Genomic DNA, 26,475 nt, shown 5'->3' with positions numbered 1-26,475 from the left:
ATCTCAAACCAATGTGATACCCAAGTGTAGGAACTGCTGGGGACTTAGGAGACATTGCCCCATACATGCTCCTTTGCAAATTCTTTGACTTAGATTTTGATAAATTGCTCTCCGAGGTATTTGTATAAATGTGTGCCCCCACCAGCATGGCCAGATATTTCATGAAGATAAATCAGTGTGGAGAAAGCAGAGGGAGAGTGAGATGGCAGCCGGGAGACCAGCCAGGAGGCTGGGGCAGCTGTCCATCTAAGACATGACGGGTACCAGAACTGGGACAAGAGGAGAGGCTGGAGCCCAGAGCTAGTGTGGAAGTAAAATCCCAGGGCATGGTACCAAGTGAAGGTAATGGGAGGGAGGAATCAAGGGTGTGTCTCGAGTTTCTGGCTTGAATAAATGGGTAGACAGTGGTTCTGCTTACTGAGGTGCTGAACACAGGAAATGGAATAGGTGTGGTGAAGGGAAAAAATGATGATATTTAGTTGAGAAGGTATTGAGCTTAATGTGCAGGACCTCCTGTTGGAACAGGGAGGAAGATTCAGGGATGGTGAATCATTCATGGAAACCATGAGTGTGCATGAGGTCTCCCAGGGATGCACGGATGGGTGGATGAGTGGGAGGCTGGGTGGGTGGATGGGTGGAAGAGAAGGTAGATGGGTGGATGGATGGATGGATGGACAGCTAGATGACAGAAATCTAGATTTTGTTCTACTTAGATTGAATCAAATTAAATTGCTGTTTTGTTCTTAAAAATGATCAAATATTTAATTTTATTCACGCTGAAGTATTTGAGGGGGAAGGGCACTGATGTCTGCAGTTTACTTTGAAATGCATCAACAAATCGGGAGGGTTAATGGATGGAAAGAGGGGTGGATATGTGAGAAAGCCATCATGGTAAAAATGTTAACAGCAGAAGCTAGGCAGTGAGTGGACAGGTATTCAATGTCAAATTCAACTTTGGTGTACGTTGGAAATTTCCATAATAAATTCAGGGGAAATGTTTTTCAATGGTCAGATGTTGACATTTTTCATGTGGTTTCACCGAATGTTTACTCTTCATTTGGCCAAAAGATCCTTCCAGGTTTCCTTTCTGTGGCATCAACAGATCTGCCTTGCTGAGACTCCTTTGGCCTTACTCTTCCCAGAGATGGGGGCTGGGGGTCAGCGATCCCCACGCCACTCCCAGAGTTCACGTTAAATTGCCCCAACACGCTGATTACCGCGCCAAGTTCGCCGGTATCTGGCTTGTAATAATTATAGATTTCCTCTGCGATTTGAGCCCATTGGTTGCCACGGCAACGGCGTAATAGCTCAACTGAAGCGCTGTCACGATGATTTAGAACCAACTCGTCTCTCTCGCAGCCTCCAATCTGGGTGCCCCCACCCCCTTGCCGTCGTCATAGCAACTGATGAGCAGCATGTGACCAAAAGCTCTGTGTCCTCCGCCCACCACTTGCCCTCCCCATCTTGTGACCATTCCCACTTCCTCTTCTGGGCCCCCTGTGGACAGGCATTGACCCCAGCTTGGCCTGTAATGGGGAGGCTAGAGTAATCCCCCAGACCCCGCCCAGAGAGGGGGTCAGAGGGACTGGAAGAGACAGGGCAGCCCGTCAGCCCCTGGAGGTCTTGGAGATGACCTGGCGCCCCTCAGAGCCCCTCAGGGCTGTGGCCCCATCATAGGCTGGATCTGCTGCCGCCGCCACCGAGTCCTGGGGAAGCCATTTAGGAATCTGAAGCCTTGGATCTCTGCTTTGTAGCTTCAGGAATTCCCGAGCCTGTTAGAGAAAAATCTAGGGAGAGACCCCCGACGGGTCAAGGGGAGAAAAACAGTCTATTTCAGAAAGTCCCAGAGCAGGTGTTTCGTGTGGATCTTTTCCTTTCTGCTTCTGTCTGGAAAGCTCTCTCTCTCTCTCTCTGAATCCATGTCTCGCTCTCCCCGCCCCTCCTCCTCATCCCTTCTCCCTCTAAGCACTTGCTGGGAACCAGCTGAGCGCATCCTTTTCCAGATCTGCTTTGCTTCCTTTTCCAGATCTGCTTTGCTTCCGAGGAGCCCTTTTCTCCCTCCAGTATCTGAGCCCATGTTCTGGGGACGGACGGCCTGGGAGTCTGGAGCATCCTCCCGAGGGGGGAGCTGGTACCCGGTGGCGCCTCTTAGGATGAACCAGCTGGCCGCGTCCCTGGGACTCTGCAGGATGGCATAGAGGAGGCATTTTAAGCAGGCGGGAGCTGGGCTTGCTGCAGGACCCTGACGACCAGGCGCTGTGAGTGTAGACATGTGTGTGCGTGTGTGTGTGTGTCCATGTGTTCGCATGTATCTGCTGACATGTGGAGGTGTGTCACTGATATCTGTGGTGTTTGGCGTACAAGTGTGCCTGTGTGTGACTTTCTGTCTGAAGGACACACAAACCTACATGACAGATTTTTCAAGGATATTTTGTGGAGAGAACAGAACAGGATGAGCCCCACCCCTTTTTATTTAATTTAATTTTTTATTGAAGTATAGTTGACTTTTTAAAGTATGGGCCCCTTTCAAGTGGGAACAAAATGAAGACAGATGTTAAAATGACAAGTAAGGAATTTGCATTTATCAGTAGGTTGGCAGAACCACTTCCGACATGCGTCTGCCTCCTGGCCCCAGGAAATGAAGTGTGGGTCACCTTGAAAGGGCATTTTCACTCAAACCCCCCAAAGAGATCCTTCCTTTCTGTCCTAAGGGTTAAAACAGCACACACACACACACACACACACACACACACACACACACACACACACACACACACACCCCTTTCTCTCTGAAACTCTAGAAAAATGGAAGCTCACGGGGCCCCATCAGCGGGCGTTTCACTTTCTTCCGCCACAGGACGGAAGGATTTTGCTTGACAACCTGGAGGGCTTAGTCAAGGAGACGTGAGGAAACTTTGGATGGCAACCTCCTCACATGGTTTACTTCCGCGGTCAATTAGAAGTCCATTTTGAATTTTTTGAGCGAAGCAGCCCAAGCCCCAAGAACCAGCAAGAGGCAAGCAGGTGTAGAAAGGGAAATTTCACTTGCAGGGCAAGACGTGGGAATCCTGGTGACTCGCCGTCACCCCTGGAAGGGAATCCTTTGTGCTTTGCCTGTCCCTGAACTTCTGGGAAGCTTGGTGGCCAGTCGCTCTGGATGAACACTGCCTGTGGGCTGGGCAGTGCCCTTGGCATCTTGGAGGAGAAGACAGATCCAGAGACAAGGACCGGCCTCAGGAAGGTTCCGGTCCACGCAGGCACAGACCCTGCTTATTCAGTGCGGTGCTCTCACCCTCAGAGGCGTTGCTGCCACTGGTAATTCCAAGATGCCACTCTCGTTCCCTACACTATGGCTTCTGTCTGCAGTGGCCCCGCCACCTTGGTCCACCTGCTCAAAGCTCAAATCACCTTTAAACATCCTCTGTCATTGCTTCCGGGAAACCTCGTACTTAGACCCAGGTAGAGCTGATGCTGCAGGCCCTCCTCTGCCCCGCCCCCAAACCCCCTGTACCTCTACCCTATAGGGCACTTTCTCCGTTTGCCCGTGGGCTACAGTTTATTTTACAAGGACTTAAAAATATATAAAGACTTTCAAAGCGACTGGCCTAGACTCTTAAAATGTCAATGGCATGAAAAGCAAAATGGCTGAGAAATGGTCCCAGGTTAAAAAGAGATGAAAGAGCCTTGCACACAAATGCAATGATGAGTGATCCCGGGTTGGAGCCTGGAAAACAGAAACAGCTGCCAGAGACATTTTGGGGACAAGTGGGGGAATCTGAATACAGAATATATTAGATAATACTATTATGTCAATGGTGAATTTCCTGAAGGTGAAATACCTTGTACCTCAGATAATTTGTACTGAGGTTAATATAGGACAATGTCCCTGTTCTCAGACTATACAGGCTGAAGGATTTAGGGATGAAATTCACAATGTCTGCAACTATCTCTCAAAGAATCCAGAAGAGAGATAATAAATACATAGACTGATAAATAGATGGGTTAGGTACACATGTGGCCAAGTATTAACAATTGGTGGTTCTGGGATTATGGGTGGTTGTTGAGCTATGCTTGCATCTTTTCTGTACCGGCCACATGCTGGGCACTCTGCCTAGCTCGGCACGTGGATTGCCTCATGTAATCCTCAGAGCAGCCTCGGGATGGGGGAACTCGATCATACCCATTTTCCAGTTGAGAAAACAGAGGCAGAGCCAGATTCCAGCCCCAGCCAAAACCCACATGATGTCACTGCTCCACTGCCACCCTTCTTGTGAAATTACGAAGGATAACTCAACAGTCTTGCCCACTTCCAGTTTGAGTCTGAGTGACTTCACCTCTTTACTGTGGTGTAGAGGTTAAGAGCGCTGGATCTAGAGCCAGCCTGGGCTTGTATCCTGGCTTACCTACTTAGTGGCTGTGTGTTTCTGGGCAAGTCACTTAACCTCTCTGTGCTTCCAGTTTCCAGCCCATCCCCCCCTTTTTGCGGGGGTTGGTAAGAGAGGAGGATCATTGTAACTGCTTCAGGGGATTGTTCTAAAAATTAAAGGCACTATTATATGGAAAAGCTTAAAAGAGGGTTGGCCCGAAGTAAGAGATCACTAAATACTGTTGTTGCTGTTATTCTTGTAATCCCAGCACCCCTGCCTCAGCCACTGATGGATGAACCTGGAGGGTCTTTCCCTTCTGCACCCAGGGCTGGCTTTCTAGAGCTGGCCTCTGGGCAGGTGGCCCCTAGTGGGTACTGCAGAGATCTTGGGGTGTGGGGTATGGTAAGAGGCCTCCCTATCCCACCTCTTCCCAACAGAACTGCCCTCCTGCCTTCGCCAGGCAACGAGTTACTCAGGTGCGCTGTAAAGACCTCCAGGGAAACACACGTTTAGTCAGAGCCCATAAGCCCACGAGCTCACCAGAGCCTCCGAAGTCCATCCCAGAGGGCTGGAAACAGCCTCCTGTGTTTTGTCTGTTTTGTGTTGCTTTCACCCCTTGACGTTATGGGGGTGACTCTTCAGGGTGATCAAGAAAGAACCCAGGTAGGGAGTGTTTATCAGTTCACTCGGCCTTTTGGTTTTGTGAACCAGATGTTCGCACACTTGAAAAGTCATCCTGAGAGCAGACTGTGGTGGCCAGCGGGTGCGGGGGTGGGGGGAGCTGCATCTCAGTCCTGAGCAGCTGGGGCGGATCCTCAGTCATCCTGGTCTACATCCACTGCCCCCTTCCAAGGGGGTGGAAAGGGAAGGACTGTTGCCATAGTGACCGCAGAACCCAGGCTGCCTCGGTGGAACCCTGTGCTCAGAGCATCCAGCTCTGGGAGCACACAGATGTTTGCTGGGCCTCCTCTGCCTGTGACATGTGCTCAGTGCTGGAGGTGATGAGACAGGCGGGTTGATGGCTGTCAAGTGATGCTGATGACCCTTGTCACGATGTGAAATTGTCTTCCTTGTTTACTTAGTTGTTGTCTGTCTCTTCCGCCGGAACAGAATGCAGGGACTCTGCTGTCTGGTCCCACCATCCCACCTGGGTCCTCAGGATTTAGTGTTGTGTCTTCAGGCCATAGGCTGTCAGGACATAGCGGTGCCTGCTGGTGGACCCGTGAGTGAATGAATGAGTGAGTACATGAATCTCACAGGCTAAAGGCAGAGACAGAGATGTGAACAGATAGACAGTACAGGTGAACAGGAAAAGAATATGCGTATAAATCTGTGGCTAATCTAGACATGACAGATGTTGACAGTTGGAACAAGGTGGTAGGTAGAGTCAGATGCATCTTGTGTGTTTGAAATTTAATTATTTATTTCTTGGCCATGCTACGCAGCTTGTGGGATCTTAGTTCCCCGACCAGGGATTGAACCCGGGCCCCAGCAATGAGAGCGCCGAGTCCTAACCACTGGACCGCCAGGGAATTCCCCTAAAATATTTAAAAAATAATAATAAAAGGAAAGATTGCTGGAGAAATACAGATGAGTGGCGTCTAACCCTGAACTGAGAAGCAGGAAGGCTTCTTGGAGTAGGTGGCCGGAGGTGGCCACTCTGAAAAGGTACACAAGAGGTAAGGGAATATGCACAGGACGAGGGGCAGAAAGGACACTTCAACAGACAGGATCATGTGAGTGAAAACCCGGAGGCAGCGAAGAGCAGAGTATGTACAGGTCAGCGTCCAGAGGGCAGGACATACAGGTTGGGGGCAGGGGGTACCCAGCCAAGCAGCTGGGCTTTATCCTGGGGGTAGCAAGGAGCCAAGGAATGTTGGGGCATTTCACATTTTTTAAATGTGAAAGAATAAGATGGTTTCAATAGGAAGCCCTCAACTCATTCCTGAAAGCCTTATCTTTTTGCCTGGAGGATGGCTGGGGGTTTTGTACATGTCTCAAGGAGTATCATTTTAGAGATTTTCTTTTTTTAATTAGCAAGTTTGTTTTCCTAAAACTATCAAAAAGCCATAAAATGGAGGCATTTTTCTCAACAGGAGGGAAGGCAGAGAACGCTGTTGATGAGAGAAACCCGGGGAGGTTTGGGCACCTGGGTGGGTTTCCCCTCCAGGGAGGATGCCAACCAGGAAATATTCCATGCCAGTTTTATTTACTCTGCGTATCTGGCTCTGTGTGGACAAAACACCATGGAAGTGATGGATGTTTTGCGCTAGATCAATGCTCCAGCCTCACGTGTTGATAATCACCGGCAGCTGTGATCAGCCTTCTTCCTCAGATTCATGTCCCAGCTCTTTCTTTGGCGCTATATGTTGTCCTCCGGGGCCCACTCCTTTCAATAAACAAGCTAAACAAGGCATTGTGAGCTGTAGGGTTAAGGGCTCCAGCCGTCTGCCCTCTGTGGTCCCGTGGGAAGACTCCCTAAACAGACAGATTACGTTTGATGTCTCAGATGCTGCTAGATCTTTGTGTGGGGGGGGGCAGGTAAGGCTGGCATGAGGATCTTGGAAATCAACACACAGTGCCATCCAGAAGGCCTGACTGTTTGGCCAGGATCATATGACTGATGGCCGTTGTGCCACATCAACAGCAAGGGGTGAGCCTGCTTCATTGGCTCAGAAGGCGGCGAATCGGCTGCTTTTTCATGACTCTATCTTTGGACCTCCCCTCCCCTTCGCTGTCTCTCCTGCACCAAAATGTTTAAAGCGTTGGCTAGAAGAATTAGGATGCAAGAAAGGTAGGCAAACTCTTGGGTCACATATTGATGTTTAAAACATGCAGTTAGCATTCTCTGTTACCTGGAGCTGTCCTAAGTGCCATGGAGTCATAAAGATGCTGCTTCTTCCACGCCAAGGACCTTACATGCCATAGGGTGGGATGGGGCGCCTCGTGGAATTTGGGCCTCTGCACCCTGGAAGGGACTGTGGGACAAGCTTTGGGGTTTAGGGAAAGTGCCACGTGTGGGCTGAGGTTGGAAACGAGTGTGTGGCTAAAAGATGAAGGTCTTGGGACTTCCCTGGTGGTCCAGTGGTTAAGACTTCATGCTTCCAGTGTAGGGGGCGTGTGTTTGATCCCTGGTCAGGGAACTAAGATCTCACATGCTGCAAGGTGCGGCAAAAAAAGAAAAAGAAAAGATGACGGTCTTCAGGAAGGCTGCAAGCAGCGGTAACTGTTGAAGTTTTTTGTCCCTGTAAAGGAGGTGTATGTATGTTGGTCTCTGTTGATTGATGAGCTCTCTGGGTAAGGATCACAACCACCTGGTAATATACCCAGATCTTAGTCTTCAAGCGCAGAGGGCCGTGGTTCTAACACAGCTCCACTATCTCCAGCTTTGTGTCCTTGCGCAAGTGGCAAAACCTCTCTGAGCCTATTCCCTCACCTGAAAAATGGGAGAGTAGTAGTTGCCTTCCAGGAGTAGATGAGATAGTGTGGGTAACGCTTGGCACAGGAGGGATTCGTTCATTGAATTGTAGCAGACCCTGCATCACGCATCAGTGAAAGATCCTTTGAATTTCTGAAAAGTTAAAATATTTCCAAGGGATCGTAGGAATACTGTCGGGCACACACTGTAACTCCAGTCACCAAAAAAGTGCTTCCAAGTCGCCTGTGGTGCAGACCTGGAAGGAAATAAATGGCTCATTTGTTATACGCTGTGGTATTTGCATACTTAGCAGTTCCTGGAGTCCTTAAAATGATTTGGTTTCTCTAAACAGGAAGCACGTCTCCTCTCATCACACTGACCTTATCTGTTGCTTGTTGGCCCCCCGCTTGGGAACACTAGATCCTGAGGACAGAGCAGGGCATGTGCTCGCTCTGCAGCACGTGCTGGCTCAGTGCAGGTGCCCCGTAAACATTTGTGAAATTGAGCAGACTCGCGTACGTTGGCCTGGGTCAGCTTCTTCAGTGCTGGCACAGCATCCTTCCCAGCCCAGATTCTGCTTTCTCACTCCTGCTCCCTTGTGGGGTTGGAAATCCAAAACTAGCCCAGCCATTCCAGGATGCGTCTTTACACCTGTTTCCTGCCCCCAGAATAAAGCCTGTGTCTCTCCCATTCAGAGGACTTGGACTTGAAGCCTTGTCTGTTCTTTCCTCCCTTCACTCTGTTCTAGTGATGCCGTGTTCATGCTGCCTGCATGCATGATTTAAGTTCACCTTATGCTTCCTGTTGGAGCCTGGCGGGCTGGGGCAGGCAGGTGAACTGGGAGACAGGAGCCTGAGGATGGGAGATGTTGAGGCAGACCAGCTTCTGTCTCGTGGAAGCTGGATGTTCAGGCTCAAGCAGAGCTAGAGATTTGCACGTGCAAATGGTCCCTCCCAGCACTTGAGGCTGTAGAAGAAATACCTTCCCTGCAGAGGAGGGGTCTTTGGAAACTGAGAACATGGCCTGCGGGGAGCCTTCTCTTCTACATCTTGTGTGTCGGCTTCAGTTGGCCGGAACCAAATTCTGTGCCTCGTGACCACATGGGTAGGTTTTATTCTTCCCACTTTACAGATGAGAAAACTGAGGCCCTGGTGAGCTGAGCAATGGTTTTTTTTTTAATTAATTAATTTCTAGCTGTGTTGGGCCTTCGTTGCTGCATGTGGGCTTTCTCTAGTTGCAGTGAGCGGGGGCTACTCTTCGTTGCAGTGTGCAGGCTTCTCATTGCAGTGGCTTCTTTTGTCACGGAACACAGGCTCCAGGTGCGTGGGCTTCAGTAGTTGCAGCACGCGGGCTCAGTAGTTGTGGCTCCTGGGCTCTAGAGCGCAGGCTCAGTAGTTGTGGTGCACAGGCTTAGTTGCTCTGCGGCGTGTGGGATCTTCCTGGACCAGGACTTGAACCCATGTCCCCTGCAGATTCTTAACCACTGTGCCACCAGGGAAGTCCTGAGCGACTTTTTTTTTTGGCCATGCCACACGGCTTGTGGGATCTTAGTTCCCCGACCAGGAATTGAACACCAGGCACTCACCTGGGCCCTCGGCAGTGAGAGCGCAGAGTCCTAACCACTAGACTGCCAGGGAATTCCCTAGTTGAGCAACTTGCCCAGAGTCATCAAGCTAATAGACAGCACATTTGGGCCCAATTTCTGGCTCACGTTACTTTCTCAAATGAACCCTTAGTCTGTCTTAGGAGTCAACACTTGCCTGTTTCTAAGAACAATATTCCTCTCTACTGATACAAGCCACTGATGATAGTATCATGCTCCACGAGGCAGGTTCTTAAAGGAAATCATGAGTGCAGGGTGGGAGGGCCGGGGTCTATTTTGCAGAGAAAACCAGGGAGGAGGAGTCACAGGAGTCGGGGCCGGAGGAGGGAAGCCAGGTCTGAGATGAAACCTTCTGTCCCAAGGCCACCGTCACAGGCCCATGAATGGGGCCCTGTTAGCCATCTGTAAAGGCCAGGCCTCTGGCTTTATTGGTTGCCATGACGACCCCTGGCCTTGACAATGGAGGCCCACTTAGCTGAACGTGTCATTGTGTCCCCATTGAGTCTGCAGAAAAGCCGACGGCTAGGGCTGCAGATGGGAAAGGAATGTCCCCAGCCTCTGCCAGCCCCTTTGTCTCTGTCCCTAGAGCAGATAGAAGAATGAGAAAGAGCATCTTCAGGGCCTCAGAGAGGTCTGGGGCTTCTATCTCTAGCTAATGACACGTGCAAAGATTTGGTGTTCATAGGGCCTGAGAGGCAGCATGGTGGAGAGATGAGTCCATCTTCGTAGGATGGTTCTGGAGTGTTTATTATTTATTCAGTGATTGTTCTCAGCCGGGCACTGGGGCTGGGGATACAGCAGGGACCCGAGTCCCAGGTCTCAGTTCACCCTCTGCTAGCGCATGAGTTAGGTGCAATTGGTATTGTCCCCATTTTACAGAGGAGGAAACTGAAGCACAGAGAGGTTACTTAAGGTGCCCAAGGTCACACAGAAGGCAAAAGAGGCTGGTTTCACATCAAACACCCTGCATACCACCTCCCCAAAGTGCCACCTTGATCTTCTTCTTTCTCTTCTTTTTCATCTTTGGGATGTTTAACTTTCAAAGTCGGAAACCATTTCCAAGGATTTGGGGGCCATGCAGACCTGGGTCAAGTGCAGGGTCCACCGTTTACCCCTTAGGAAGGTGGTTCCAACCCTGCCTCGGGAGCTTCACCAATGCCCAGGTCAGATCCGTGGGTGTGCCCAGGGCGGGGGTGGGGGGTGGGCGTCGTAGGTGGAGAGCTCCCCTGATTCTCACGAGCAGCATGGGGAAGAATCACTGGCTTCTGAGACCCCAAAATCACTGGCTTTTGAGCTTGGGAAGCCATTCACCTCTGAGCCTGTCACCTGAGGTGTATACGAAAAGTAGTATAGAAGATACAGGGCACACAGTAGGTGAGCCTTAAACAGCAAGGGAGGGGATATGGTGATATATGTATACATATAGCTGATTCAGTTTGTTATACAGCAGAAACTAACACAACATTGTAAAGCAATTATACTCCAATAAAGATGTTAAAAAAAAAATCCAGCAACCAGTACTTTTGACTTTTTATTCTCCCTCCAAAGCAAATTGGGAAGGTTCCCCCCCCCACCGCCGCCGCCCCCCCCCCCCGCCCCCCGTTCACCTGAATTCCTCTCCCCCTATTGATTTAAACATTGCTTTCTCCCAGCCCTGCCCACCCTTCAGTTGCACCAGGCAGATAAGAGGGAGCAGAGAGAACTAATTAGCATTTTAATTAGAGGAAAAGGGATAGGGAGCAGTGGGTGGAAACCCAAGGGTTTCAACTTGTTTTGACTGAAACGCACAGTAAGAAACAGCATTTATTGTAGGGGCTCTGGGTGTCTGAAACAAAGATCGCCCCCATCTGCCGCGTACTCTGATGGTTCCTATTCTGTCTAATTTATTGATTGATTGAAATTTCTCTTTAGGTTCTGTCAAGGAGAAAAGTCCCTGTCCTCCTTTAACACCTGTCTAAGAGCTGGTGGTCTCCATGCCAGCAAAAATAGGGGGCCTGGCCGAGGCTGGAAACCTTGGGTAGTCAACTGCATCCAGCTTTTAATTTAACAACCTGTCTTGATTTTCTTACATTCTTTCCCCCATCACCTTTATTTGCCCCAGATGAAACTTTGAGGAAAAGGGGCTGGGGAGTGATTAGTAAGGGTTGTAGGAAAATAGCTTTATAAAGTTTAGAAAGCAAGTTGATTTCTGGGCTTCCCTGACAGTCCAGTGGTTAAGACTCGGAGCTTCCAAAGCATGGGGCGCGGGTTTGATCCCTGGTCGGGGAACTAAGATCCCAGGTGACTCTCGGCACAAACAAAAAGTTAAAAAAAAAGATATAAAGCAAGTTGATTTCAAGAAGTACGTTAAGTAAATACATGTTGTACGAGATTAAGAATGTGAGGGAGAAGTAGTATGCTGGGAAGAAGTTTGGAAAACACAGAGGGAGACGGGATTTTAGGGACCAGGGGTGCCTGCAACCAGCTTGTTTCCATTCAGAGTCTGGGATTTCTCCAGCCCCGCCTTGGCCACAAGCCTCAGGGTGTGCCAGTGCTCAGAAAGTTCGCCCTCAGGCCCGGGATCCTTCAGGTCACCTCCTCCTTTTTCCAGATGTGCCACAGATGGCAGAGGGCATGGCGGGAGGAACAGGGTGATGCTGGGACCCCTTCTGGGGTAAGAGTGGAGGTGGGGAGTAGTGCTGCCAGGTATTCTGAGCAAACCGCTCGCCACATGCTTCTCGGGGTCAGAAGGGGCCTTAGAAACCATATGATCCAACACCTACATTTTACACACGAGGAAACCGAGGCCAGGAGAGTGATGTGTCTTCTGTGCCCGAGCCAAACAAGGGCTGTGGTGGACAGTCAGTGACACAGTGACTTTAGATTTGAGGGGAGGGGAATGTTATTGTTAAATTGTTGTTTTAACACAAATTTCAGACCTGCTCGCTAATTTTAAATATGATCTACCTTAAAAGGTATGTGGGAATGTCTGCCTTTCACAGCTCGAATGCGATGAGTCCGGGAGCTGTGCTGAGCTCCGGGTACCTGGTGAACAGGAAAAACTCCATCCCCACTCTCTCGGGGTTTGCATTTTTCTAAGTGTGATTGGAGGGTTTTAGGCAGGAGAGTGATGTGAGATGAATTGTCCTTTAAAAAGGTCAGAAACCAATTAGAAAACAGAAGGAGAGGAAGAGAGAAAGCCAGGAACCCCCTGAGGGCATCATTGCCCTGCCAGGTGAGAGACGGGCATGACTGGCCCCCAGCAAGACCCCTGGGCACCCAGCTGTCTGCTGTCACTGTTGCTGCTTTGAGGTCTCCGCCCGGGAAAGGGAGCCCCTCCTGTGACTGACTTGCATCTGAGGGGCCCCAGAGTGAGTCTGCAGGGAGAGTCTGCCTGTAGGCTGTCCCCTTTCCTCAGTGACCCCAGAAACCTCCAGGGATCTCAGACCACAGAGCTCTAGAATCAACGACTGCACTATTACAGTGCACGTGACAGACATCACTAATCTATCACAGCTCTTTTAAAGCTGGGTCTTGCTCTGCATTTCATCAGAGTGCCTATGCACGGTGCCTGGCGTATCACAGGGGCACAGGGACACCTGCTAAGTGAATGAATGAAGCAGATGGGTCAAATGACAACTTGGGATCACACAGCCTGTAGCGGCAGGAATTCAAACGCAGGCCTCTATGATCAGGATGTGTCATTCCCCTCTATGCCCTTTTCTGGTCCTCTCTCTCCCCTCTCTGAAAGAGGAGGGATCACTCAACAATTCTCTTTCTTATTGAGGTCAAATTCACATAACAAAATTAACTATCAACCATCTTCAGTGAACAATTCTGTGCCTTTTAATACATTCACAACGTCGTACAACCATCACCCCTATCTAGTTCCAAAATTTTTCATCACCCAAAATAGAAACCCCGTGGCCATTCATAGTCAATCCCACTATCCTCTCTTCCCAGCCCCTGGCAACCACTGATCTAAGTTCTATCTCTTTAGATTTACCTATTCTTGAAGTTTTATATATAAACAGAATCTTACAATATGTGACCTTTGACGTCTGGATTCTTGCATTTACCATAATGTCTTTGAGGTTCATCCATGTTGTATCAGTGCTTCTTTCCTTTTCATGGCGAATAATACTCCCTGGTGTAGACAGACCGCATGGTGTTCGTCTGCTCATCCATTGATGGACAGTGGGTTGTTTCCAACTTCTGATGATTGTGAATGGTGCTGCTGTGAACGTGCATGTTTATGTATTTATTCCTATTTTCAGTTCTTTTGGGAGTGGAATTGCTGGGCCATATAGTCATCCTACGTTTAACATTTTGAGGAAGGCATAATTCTTAAACCACCATCTCTAAGGCTGAGGGTTTAGGAGCTGGTCCCTGGCTGCTTCCTCGCCATCATCTCCCATCCTGGTTGGTGCCCTCCACTCAGCTCACCCCAGCAAGCCCCCCTCCCCAGCTCAACGATGACCCCAGCATCTCATTGACATGCTGAGTACTCATTCCCTCCCTGTCCTCTGGGACTTGACTGAACAGGATCCTTCCGGATAAGACGAGCAGCTGGCACCCTCCCTCCTTGAGAGGGTCTCCAGAGGGTTCCATCTGGCGATCAGCTGTTTCTGCCCCTCATCTTCCCTTCCACTCTGTGATTTCTTGCCTGAATCCTTGGCCATTCCATGTCCTTTCATGCCTCCGAGCATTAGCTCAGGCCTTACCTCCCCTTTCTTCTGTGACTTCTGAAATCTCGCAGCCTTTCAAGGGGCAGCACGCCCCCCAACCCAGAATTAATTTCTCTGTTCCCATGGTACCTTGCTTATACCAGCAAAAGTCAGGGTTCCATTCTGTCTTATACAGAATTAGTTGTTGACAGTGAACTGGAAATTTTTTCACCTGCATATCCTGCCAGGTTATTTTAAGAATTTATCAACATGATGCGTAAAGCAGCTAGTACATTAAATTCTCCCATTTTTTCTCCCTTCATTCCTCTGACACTAAATTATGAGCTTCAGAAAGAGAGGAGCATTTTATCCATCTTCGTTTTCTCCTATGCCTAAATAATGCAGTGCCTTGCCTGAAACAGGTGCCTAATTAATTTTGTTGATTGAATTAGTGGGCCAGGGACAGTGAATGAATGACATTAATTCTTCTGATTGTTGGAAATATATTGTGCTAAGAACTAACGTCTGATAGAGATCAGGTTTCGTTATAAGGTCAGTTTCAACTGCGGGCCACTGAAATATCACTGAGATATATTTCCCAGTGTGACATTTTGTAATTGAAAGTGTATAGATGTGACTTTCACTTTTGCAGAGCATTCAAATGTTAATATGCTAGCTCTCCGAGATTCTCGCATTTTCAAAAACACATCTAGCATTTTCAAAAACACGTCTACTGGAAATTGAACTGTGTGGAGTCTTAAGTGCTCCCGTTTGAGACCAATGCTCTTAAATGAGAGACAGCAACTACTCTTTCTACCTAGTTACCAGGCTGCTAAAAATTAACAGGCTTGCATTGAGTTGGCTGTTCTGGAATAGATCAAATATCCATTGAGTTATCAAGGAAAGAGTCTGGTTTCTCAGTTAATTTAAGGTCGCACCTTCCAAGCCCATGCTTTTCTCAATAATATTTTCTCGGGTGAAAAGCCATAAAATTTCCCCTCTGAACTAGATCATTTGTATTCATCAAGCCCCGTTGCTTCTACAGTAGGTGTTTTGTTATTCACTGACTTAATCGATGCTGTAATGAAGGGTTTGGGGTCAGGCAGTCCGAAGCAATCCTATGACCAAATCCAAATACCATAACTCCTCCGAGCTTCCATCTCGTCGTCTCTGAAACGGAGAGATACACTACTGCTGGTTGAGCAGATTGAGGGGAATAAAGTACCCTTCAGAACAGTCACTTCCACCCTGGAGGAATCCCGATCCCCCACTGGGCAGAGAAGGTTTGCCGCCCAGAAGTCTTCATCCTTAGCCACCCTGCAGGGCCTTGCTCCACCTGCAGTGCTGAGTAGAAGCAGCCTTATTATGGTTTTGTTTATCATTTTCTTTTTCTTTTATTGGCTGTGCCGTGTGGCATGTGAGATCTTAGTTCCCTGACCAGGGATCGAACCTGCACCCCCTGCAGTGGAAGCACGGAGTCTAAATCACTGGACCACCGGGGAAGTCCCAGAAGAGGCATTATTATTCCCAGTGCACTACCAAAATTTGGGGCTCTGACGCTCTAACCATGCTGTTAGCTAGGATTCTGTTTGCAAGCAACAGAAATCCATTCAAAGTAATGCAAGCAAGCCCCGAAAAGTGGGGAAGGGGGAGGCTTTCTGGACTTTCTTACCAAGGCACTATTAGGATGGGAACACTTTTCCCTCACTCCTGATGTTTCCTCCCACGTGGAGGGACATCTTTGAGCGTAACACTCCTGGCTCTCCCCTGCCCCCACCCACTCACCCCCCGGGAAGGTAACTCAGGTCCCCCCAACAGGTTCAGAAGTGGGTGCTGCACTCATGGCCGAGCTGAGCTGCAGGCTTGAGATGGAACCAGGGAGTCCCCCACATGCTGGACCCACTTTCTCTCTCCTGTGGCTGCTTCTCTCTAGTGCACAGGCCACATTCTTCTCCATGAAAAGACCCTCTTTGGGGACTTCTCTGGTGGTCCAGTGGTTAAGACTCTGCTCCCAATGCATGGGGCCTGGGTTCAATCCCTGGTCAGGGAACTAGATGCCGCATGCCGCAACTAATGATCCCGCACACGGCAACGAAGATCCCGCATGCCACAACTAAGACCCAGCGCAGCCAAATTAATTAATTAAACAAAAGACCCTGTTTGAACGCCAGCTCCTCTTACAAGGTAGATAGTGGCTGACCCAACAGCTCCCAGGACTCTGGCCCAGCCGGGACCAGTCAGGTATGACCAGTGGGGCTGGGTCACACAGAACAGACCTGGCTGCCATGTCTACCCCCCTGTAGATGGAGGGAGAAGTTTCTGAGAATGGTGAATGGTGACATTTGCTGACCCTGGACTCAGACAGCTGAGTTCTGTTTTCAGATCCACCATTAACATCTATGTACCTCAGTTTCCTCATCTGTAAAAAGGGTGTGATATAGCATTGTTGTGGGTGTTAATAATAATAATAAATGTTAATAATACTGTATGTAAAGTGCTTAGCACAGTGGGCAGCATGTAGAAAGGACTCGGGAAACAGTAATAATGAGAAGCGAATGCTTCCGTCGTTGTTCTGAGAAACAATACAGGTCTATACCCAGTATTGTAGGTACACAAGGAAAATACATGTGCCAAGTAACAAAGCATGTATTTAGTGAGAAGACCCACAAACAAAAAGATGCACAGGGAGTAGTTTGAATGGTGGCCTGGGGAGAGGGGGATGGAGGGGGGAGAGGTGATAAGAAGAAGCAGATAAACAATGCGGGAGGGAGGCTTTGCTCCAGGCCTACAGTGCAAAGGCAACTAACAGAGCTAGGTGCCGGGATTTGGGATCAGGGCTTAGGAGCAATCTGGAGAGAATCAACCAACACACCTGTAAAGTGGGAGCTGGGAACCCTGATTCCCTGGGGCTGCGTAGAGTAACTATCCACTGGGCTCTGGGCCTGTTCCAGTTTCAAAACTGAAAATCCCACATTCCAGGGACCCCTCTCAGTCCAGAACAAACTCGGGAGAAGTACAACCCCCAAAATGGGCCACCGGATACGCCTCTGGATCTGCAGGATTCCCAACCACCGATATTCTGTATGTGAACAGGGCAGAGGGAGCTCCCCGCTTCCCACATTGAGCAGTCATCATGACGTCTGCTGTGAAGTTTCGTCCGTCTGGGTCTTTCCATCGTGTAGAACACAGGCCTGCCTTGCTTATCCCAGGTGGACGATGCCCTGAGCTTGCCAGCTCACCTACAGAGAGCTCTCAAGCCAACTCTGTCCCCTCTCTTTGTTTTTCCATCTAGAAAATGGGCATAATAATCCTACCTGGCTACAAGGTCAAATGAAAACATGGGAACAGGCTTTGATTTAAAGTGTATATTCTGGGGAATTCCCTGGAGGTCCAGTGGTTAGGTCTCGAAGCTTTCACTGCTGTGGCCTGGGTTCAATCCCTGGTCCAGGAACTAAGATCCTGCAAGTCACGCGGTCAAAAAGTTTTTTTTTTAAAGTTTATATTCTGGGCTTCCCTGGTGGCGCAGTGGTTGAGAATCCACTTGCCAATGCAGGGTACACGGGTTCAATCCCTGGTCCGGGAAGATCCCACATGCCGCGGAGCAACTAAGCCCATGCGCCACAACTACTGAGCCTGCAGTCTACAGCCTGTGAGCCACAACTACTTAGCCCGCGTGCCACAAATACTGAAGCCCGCATGACTAGAGGCCGTGCTCCGCAACAAGAGAAAACACCGCAATGAGAAGCCCGTGCACCAAAACAAAGAGTAGCCCCTGCTCACCGCAACTAGAGAAAGGCCACACGCAGCAATGACCCAACGCAGCCAAAAATAAATAAAATAAATTTATTTTTTAAAAAAGTTTAGGGCTTCCCTGGTGGCGCAGTGGTTGAGAGTCCGCCTGCCGATGCAGGGGACACGGGTTCGTGTCCCGGTCCAGGAAAATCACACATGCCGCGGAGTGGCTGGGCCCGTGAGCCGTGGCCACTGAGCCTGTGCATCCGGAGAGGCCGCAACAGTGAGAGGCCCACGTACCGCCAAAAAAAAAAAAAAAAAAAAGTTTATATTCTGTATAAAAGCAAAGGATTTCATATTAGAAGAACCTTCTCCACTGTGTGGGGAAATTGTGGGGAGTGGGATACCTGGCCAGCAAGGGTGTGGTCTTGGTTGGCGTGACTCTGTGCTTCTGTTTTCTTTCAGGGCAGGAGCGTGTGACGGGGGTCTCTGTTGCCGGTGGAGGTGACCATGGCCTCCATGTTGCTCACCCGGCGGCTGGCCTGCAGCTTCCAGCACAACTACCGCCTGCTGGTGCCCGGTAAGCCCTAGGGAGTTCTCGGCAAGAACTGGCCCTAATGGAAGACACAATCCAGACTAGGAATTCGGGGTCTGAAAAAGTCCTTGGGGTTAAAGGGATCCACTGCCCCACCCACCCCCATAAAACTGTCCCCATCGCCACACCTCCCATCTCCACCATGTGTTCCTGTCCCCGGGTGGACAGCTCTGCAGTGGTCAGGGAGCTGATCCATCCTGGAGCCACTCTGCTGGCACGGAGGTGGTGGTCCCAGCAGCCAGAAGGGCCCAGCTGGCTGCATAGGGATTGCTGGAGAAAACATAGCTGGGTTTACTGCGGAGAAACAAGAAAACTACAGAAGTCCTTGTAATTCACCTGAAAGCTTCAAGGGCACTGGGTGGGAGGCCCCATCCCAGGAATGTCCACCCCACCCTCTCCCTCACCTCCACTCACCCTGCACCTAACCGGCCAACAGCACTGGCTCATTCTGCCGCCGTGGTCTCTCTCAGATGCTTCTACTTCTCTCTGTCTCGCTGAGTTCAGTGTAGCCCAGTGAGCACCCTGCCCGCGTGATCTCAGGAGACCTCCCTCCCTATAGTCTAATGAGGAAGGAAAGGGTGAATCCCATTTTACAGATGAGAAAACTGAGGCTCAAGAAGCAAAGTCACACAGCCCCTTGAATGCAAGTCAGTCCGGCTCCAGACACTGGGTTATCATCACCACTCCCCCACGTGCCTCCCAGCAGCTCTGGGAGAGGGAGGCTTGCAGTAGCCTCCTTTGGACGCCAGCCCCTCCAGGCTGTCCCCGGTTTTCAGAGCCCCGTGCTTGCTGTCACAATGTCCCCTTCTTATTGTCAGTCCTGTCTGCCTTCTGAAGACAAATTGTTTGCCGAGGCCTTGATTTGCATGTTGAATGTTGCAGGTGTTTATATCCTGAGTGCGATAAAAAGCAGGAATGTTCTCTCCTCTCCCACAGGTTTTATTTTTAAATAAACATTTTCTTTTGGAATATTTTAGGTATGCAGAGAAATTGCAGAGGCAGTACAAAGAGATCCCATATGCTCCTCACCTAGTTTTCCCCAGTGTTAGCATCTTACATCACCAGGATGCGTTTGTCACAACTGAGGAACTGACCTTGGTACGTTGCTCTGAACCAAACTGAGACTCAGAGAGGTTATGTAAGTTTCCCAGAGTCTCAGAGCCTGCCAGTGACTGAGCCAGGCTTTGAGCCGAGCCAGGTTGCCCCAGGACCCACACCCTTAACTACATATTAATTATCTATTGTGATATAACAAATACCTGCAAACTTAAGAGGTTAAAATAATGCACGTTTATTATCTCACAGTTTTTGTGGATTATGAATCCAAGGCTTGGTGGATGCTCTGGGTCCAGGTCTCTCATGAGGCACAGCTGAGCTGGTACCAGGGCTGTGGTCCTGTGTGAAGGTTCATCGGGGGAGCCGGGGATCCACCCTCAAGCTCAGTCACGTGGCTGTGGCTGGCTTCAGTGCCACGTGGATGTCTTCATGCAGCAGCTCACAACACGGCAGCTGCTTCCTCAGGGTGAGGGAGAGAAGTGGGTGCCCAAGTGGGGAGCCACAGGCTGCTACCACCCTCACTGTGTTCAGATGCTTCCGTGCAGTGCCTCCACCCACTGGATCACTGCAAAGCCATTAAACATGCTGATAGTTCATGGCCTGAGGCAGTGTTCCCAATGGCATCATGCAAAGCGTTTGTAATCTTATATCAGCAGGTAGAGCACAGAGACCTGGAGACCAGACAGCAAAATGGTTCTCTCAGGGTGGTGAAATTAGACGTGTTTGTTTTTTCATTGTTGCTTACTGATATTTTCCTAGTTAAGAGTAAGTGGGGTGGACAGTTGAGGGGAGGGATAAGGTATGTTGTTTTGTTTTTAAACAAAAGCAGAGCAAACAACTCCAGTGGAACGTGACCTTGATTTTGGCCAGGCTCACATACAGAACCCTTGCTATTTGGGAAAATGACATTCATTTATTACTCTCAGCAGAAGACTAAGAGGACGTTAAAAACATTGGATGGCTGCTTTTACAGTTTAGAGTTAAAAAATGACTGTGTGGATTGGCATGGCCACAGAGGGCTGGGCTGGATTTACCCGCTGTGCCTGGTCTTGTGCGTCAGGGCACACCCCTGGCTTCTGGGCGTAGTGCTGCTTTATTCATGAATGAAAACGCGGATCATTCAATATTAATGCAAACATTTTTTGGCTTCCTTGTACTTTTGATAGTAATTTGCCTCTGGGGGAAGTGAGTCGTTTTGCTGCAAACGTTTCATTTGAAAGACCCACACTAGATGAAATGGAAGATACATCAGTTACATTCACAGTATCTGGGAAAGGAGAGGTCCAGCGGACAGATTTCCAGCTTAGCCACTCAACAGATGTGTGACTTTGGGCAAATTAATTGACCTTTCTGAGCTTTAGTGTCTTCTTTAACATGAGAATCATAATAACGTTTACCACCTGGGGGTTGTGAGCATTACATGCAGTAATCCATGTAAATTGCTCAGAATAATGCCTGGTATGTTCACCATTAGTGCTCAATAAATGGACATCTACTCATGCAACTTGGTATAAGCGATCCCAGAAAAGGCTTCCTTGAGAATTTAAATCTTGTTCTTTTTTTTTTGTGGTTTATGGCATTATATATCATCAAGAGAAAATTTATCATATTGGTATTTGGTTACTTTCCTCTACAAAAAATCAAAATTGAGATATAGTGGGAAAAGCACAAGTATTCTGGATTTAGGTTCTGGCCTTGCAACTCACTAGCTGTGTGACCTCAGGAAAGTTGCTTAACCTCTCTGATCCTCATCTGTAAAATGGGGACAACATCATCTCACAAAAAGTTTGTGGATTAATTAAAACAAGAGGTGAGCGTTTGCCTAGGTAGGGCCTGCCTAGCACAAAGTAGGGACTGAAACTGTGTTAGTTTCCCCATCTTCCTTTTTCCGATAGCACAGTTGCCAAAAAACTCACCAGACTCTGATTTTCAGGATTTCTGCCCAGAGGTTTTGGCCCTCTTCCATCCACACCCACAAAGACTTGGCACATGGTAGGAACCAGTGCAGTTCTTGACCCAGACCCATCCGCCTTGCACCTGGCCATGGCTTCCCCGCCTCATGCCCCATTGATCTCTGCTCCCAGTAGAAGGATCCTTCCCCTCTATCCACTGCCTCTCCTAGCTCCTACCCCAACCCCACCTCCCAGTCCTGTTTACTCATGGTCTTGGCATGTTCATAACCGTGACTCCACATGACCCCACACGCTCCCTGTCATCAGGATCCTTTCAGCTGCAGGTCCCACTGCTAACTCCCTCCATTCCTGGTATTTCTGCTTTCCAACCTCCAAGAAGTCTGATTCCTACAATGCGATGTCAAGACATTTTCTGGAGAAAGGAAGGGAGGACTTGTGTATCCTCATGAGAGGACAACTTACTACTTACAAATTTTTCACTTTCCCCCTTTGCTGGAGACAAAGCAAGACCAGCACTGGTTAAGAGCTCTTTTTATCCAAATAGACATCCCTGTTGAATGCAGGTCTAGCTGGACTCAGTCTTGACCAGTAACCCTGAGCTCTGGAAGAGAGAAAGAGTTTACAGTTTTCTTAAAAGTCATCAGTGTGTTCCATGACCTTTAACTCTCTGCTAATGGAATAAATGGGAATTCACTTTTCATTGTAAGATCAAACAAAAGATAATAAAAGCTGGTACCTTCATGCCTCAAAATAAGGGTAGTTTTGGATTTTAACTGGATTTTACGTTCAAAGGGCTACACTTTATTGCATAATTAATTCAGAAACCTTCTTTGATATTCAAAGCAATTATGAAAAATTAAGAATGAATTTAAATATGTTTTCTAATATCATGGCTTTTTATAGTTTGGCAAGTTGTGTGTGTGTGTGTGTGTGTGTGTGTGTGTGTGTGTGAGACACAGAGAGAGAGAGAAAACAGAGAGAGATGCTAGCATGTTTTAGTGTTAGTTTCCTTTCCTATGTAATGCAAACAATAACAACCTACCCCTCAGGGTTGTGGAAAGATAAAATAAGATCACACATATGATTTATATGAAGCATCTAGAGATTCCCTAGTTTGATGCAAGTATGGCAACCCGTGTAAGAGGAACTCACATTTGCCAACCACCAAATATGTGCCAGGAAGATGAAAGATGAACAGGGACATTAAAAGGATTTCTAGGGGTTACTGATTATAAATCATTACACACTTATCTTGGATTCCGCACAGCCGTCTTTTGCTTAGCGATCAGTGAGACTTGGAATTGAAACTACCCTTGATTTCAGCAAGATGCTGAGCTAAAAAGTTCTGTGAGGTTAGCCTGGGAACTCAAGTTTATTTAACCCTCTACAAGTTTATTACTATGCAAAAAATGTGAAATCAGTTTCAAGCAAATCACTTGTGCCCCAAATATTTTTTAACCAAAAAAATCTATAAGTGAGGACCACCTGAATTTAGACATTTGCTTATTCTCTCCTGGATGATTTTTGATCGATGCAACTAGGGGCACAACTCCTGGGTGGGTGCTACTGGCATCTAGTGGGTGGAGGCCAGGGAGGCTGTTAAACATCCTGCAGTGCCCAGGGCAATCTCCCACAGCAGAGAAGATACAGCCCACAGTGTCAATAGGCCCGAGGCGGAGAAACTCAGGTCTATATATACATATGGATATAGATTAAATTTTTTTACAAAATTTGGATAATTTTTATTATGGGTACATAATATTCCCAGTATTCCGCTGTCTGTGAAATGGTAGAATGTGGCATATTCTATTCAGCAACTCTCCATTGTTGGACATTTAGGTTGTTTCCTCTTTGTTGTTGTTAGAAACAATACTATGACAAATATTTTTTGTGTGTTTTTGGTTTTTTTCTTTTTTCTTTTGGCTTCCCTGTGCCGTATGCGGGATCTTAGTTCCTCGACCAGGAATCAAACCCATGCCCCCTGCAGTGGAAGCACAGAGTATTAACCACTGGACCGCCAGGGAAGTCCCAATATTTTTAACCTATATCTTTGTGCACTGGTCCCGTTATTTTCTTGGGATGAATCCTAAACACTGAGATTGCTCACTCGAAAGGAATAGGAAGCCGGCATCAGCTTATCCTCACACCAGCAGGACGTGAGCATGCCTTCTTGCTTACAGCTTCACTGGCACCGGGCTTTCCCGTTTCTTTAAATCCTCAGGGTTCTTGTGGTGCCCACGTGGCCACACTCAGAGTTCTGGGGCAGTCTGGCGGGGATGGGGCTGAGGTACTGGCACTGCCTCTGTTAGGGACATTGGGTGTTATAAGGGCAGGAGTCTCACATCTGCTGTCCCCAGGGGTTCTCACCATCTTTGTTTACTGCAGGATCCAGACACATCAGTCAGGCCGCAGCCAAAGTCGACATTGAATTTGATTATGATGGGCCTTTGATGAAGACAGAAGTCCCAGGGCCTAGATCTCTGGTGAGTTGAGCACAGCTGAATGGTGTGTTTCAGAAAAGAGCAAAAAGTGTCCATGGGGCAAGAACACAGCCAAGCTGAGGGCCCCGTATCCTTAGCTCCTTTCAGAGTTCACCATTAGAGATCCTGAACCTTAAACCAAGCCATTCCTTCATAAGAAGCCAAAGAAGTCTTCTCAGAGGAGATGTATCAGTTGTCTATTGCCACAATAATGCTGTGTAACAAACAATCACAAAACCTCAGCAGCATACAAGTTGCTCATGCATCCAGGGTTAACTGGCAGTTGGGTAGGCAGCTCTCTTGGGCTCATCTACATGCCTGAGGGATGACTGGCTAGGCTTGTCTTGGGTCACTGTGGTGACTTGGCTCTGCTTTGTGCATCTCTCATGCTCCAGCCAGCCAGGCTGAGCCTGTTCTCACAGTGACCGAAGAGGAGAGCTTGCTGTAGGTCTCTTGAGCTAGGCTCCACACTGGCCCACCATCATTTCCACTTCATTCTGTTGGCCAAAGCAAGTTACATGGCTTGCTTTGAGTCCAGAGTCAGGGGCTGGGGCACAGCATTCCAACAACAGTGAAGGAACATGACGATGTGATATGGCACAGGGCGTGTATAGCACATGCCCCACTGAGCTTGATCTTAAAGGGCCACAAGGAGGAATTGGATGAAGGAGTGCATTCTGTTCTAGGCAAGGGGAATGATGTACAGAGAAGCCCTCAGGGTGACAGTACAGGGTGTATGAGAGTAGCTCTGAATCCCTGGAATTGATGTTAGCCTGTGAGATGGAAGAGACACAGGTGAGTGAGGGGTGTTGCTGCTTCTCCTCAAAGAAGCTACAAAACCTGCATACAACACACTTTGGAAGGCTGGTTAACCTTGATTCTGTGTTGTAATGTGCAATACTATTTCTAATGTTTGCACCTAAAATATAACAGTGTAAACCTTTTTAATACAAATTTATTTTCTTTGCATATTTTGCAGATTTTATCCACAGTGTCTTTTTTTTTAAGTCAAAAGCTGTCTCTTTTGTCATTGAAACTATTTAATAAATACAGAAATCTTTGTACCGATGTAAATGATTGTAGTTATTTTGCATAGTCTTTTGCTGACAAAAGACTTTTTTCATGCATATTTGTTTGGGGGAGGGTGGATTTTAATTTAATAATCGTAAAATACTTGGAATAAATTTCATATTCTTGTCATGAATATTATTTTGTATTTTTACGTGGAAATACATAGTTTTATGACACTAATTGCTAAAGTTTACTTTATGTTGACTTGTTTTTAAAGAAGAAATCCTTGTAATAGTAAAACCACTAGTTTGTAATTCCCGGTTTCTATGTGGAATTGTACAAGTGGGGTGTTCAGATTATAATTATAAATGGTTCTTTGATGTGCAAATTTCTATTTTCAGTTAATTTTATTTTCCTAATGGGATGTTAAAGCCTTTTTTTTTACCCCTTAATAAAAAGAGAGCCCATGCTTTTCTGGACATTAGATAAATATCTTCAGCTTAAATTTTTTTGTTAAATAGTTTATTTGACTGTAATCTTTGAAGTGTCTAAACCTCCAGCCTGTCTGTTGTACTGGTAATTTAACTGGCAGGAATTGTTTCCTGCCCACTAATTCTTTTAAGCAATTTAAAAATATTTATAATATTGGGAAAACATGAAAGATTTTAAGCTGCTCTGGCAAGCATGTGTCCTTGCTCTAATGCATTTCTCTTCTCTCCTGCAGGAGTTAATGAAACAGCTGAATGTAATTCAGGTGAGTGGGGATGAAACAGCTGAATGTAATTCAGGTGAGTGGGGATGAAATAACAATCCTTCCATTGCTTCTTTGTTACAGTTTCACCAAAGGAGGCAAACACTTAATCTGTGCTGGCTCTTTTTTAAAAACATGCAGCTGACTTTTTTTTTTTTTGCGGTATGTGGGCCTCTCACTGTTGTGGCCTCTCCCGTTGCCGAGCCCAGGCTCCGGACGCGCAGGCTCAGCGGCCATGGCTCACGGGCCCAGCCGCTCCGCGGCATGTGGGATCTTCCCGGACCGGGGCACAAACCGGTGTCCCCTGCATCGGCAGGCGGACTCTCAACCACTGCGCCACCAGGGAAGCCCATGCAGCTGACTTTTGATCTAAACATTTTTTTTCTAATTTCCCTTGTGATTTCTTCTTTGACTCATTGGTTATTTATGTGTTGTGTAATTTCCACATTTTGGTGAATTTCCCAAACTTCTTTCTTTCTTTCTTTTTAAATTTTTTAAAATTTTATTTATTTATTTATGGATGCGTTGGGTCTTTATTGCTGTGCGCGGGCTTTAGTTGCAGTGAGCGGGGGCTATGCTTCTTTGCAGTGCACAGGCTTCTCATTGCAGTGGCTTCTCTTGTTGGGGAGCACGGGCTCTAGTCATGTGGGCTTCAGTAGTTGTGGCACGCAGGCTCTAGACTGCAGGCTCAGCAGTTGTGGTGCACAGGATTAATTGCTCCGCGGCATGTGGGATCATCCCGGACCAGGGCTCGAACCTGTGTCCCCTGCGTTGGCAGGCAGATTCTTAACCACTGCGTCACCGGGGAAGCCCCCCAAACTTCTTTCTGTTATCGATTTCTAATCTCATCTCATTCTGTTGGGGTTGGAAACTTATTTTGAGTGATTTCAATCCTTTGAAATT

At 47.9% G+C, this 26,475-nt stretch overlaps 1 protein-coding gene across 2 annotated transcripts in view; it reads left to right on the top strand.

The window, feature by feature from the left end:
* The window catches only part of ABAT (4-aminobutyrate aminotransferase), an 88,021-nt gene that overhangs the window by 31,296 nt on the left and 30,250 nt on the right, over positions 1–26,475 (top strand). The window contains exons 2-5 of one of the 2 annotated variants that reach the window (XM_067706661.1): positions 2,027–2,258; positions 18,232–18,346; positions 23,716–23,813; positions 25,546–25,575. In XM_067706661.1, the coding sequence (XP_067562762.1) occupies positions 18,277–18,346; positions 23,716–23,813; positions 25,546–25,575 (198 nt within the window). In that variant the 5' untranslated portion in view covers positions 2,027–2,258; positions 18,232–18,276. The remainder of the gene's footprint in view (positions 1–2,026; positions 2,259–18,231; positions 18,347–23,715; positions 23,814–25,545; positions 25,576–26,475) is intronic. The other variant, XM_067706660.1, reaches the window with a different exon arrangement.

This window comes from Pseudorca crassidens, chromosome 15, assembly GCF_039906515.1.
Source record: "Pseudorca crassidens isolate mPseCra1 chromosome 15, mPseCra1.hap1, whole genome shotgun sequence".
Taxonomy (NCBI): Eukaryota; Metazoa; Chordata; class Mammalia; order Artiodactyla; family Delphinidae; genus Pseudorca; species Pseudorca crassidens.
This window is presented reverse-complemented; position numbering and strand designations above follow the sequence as displayed.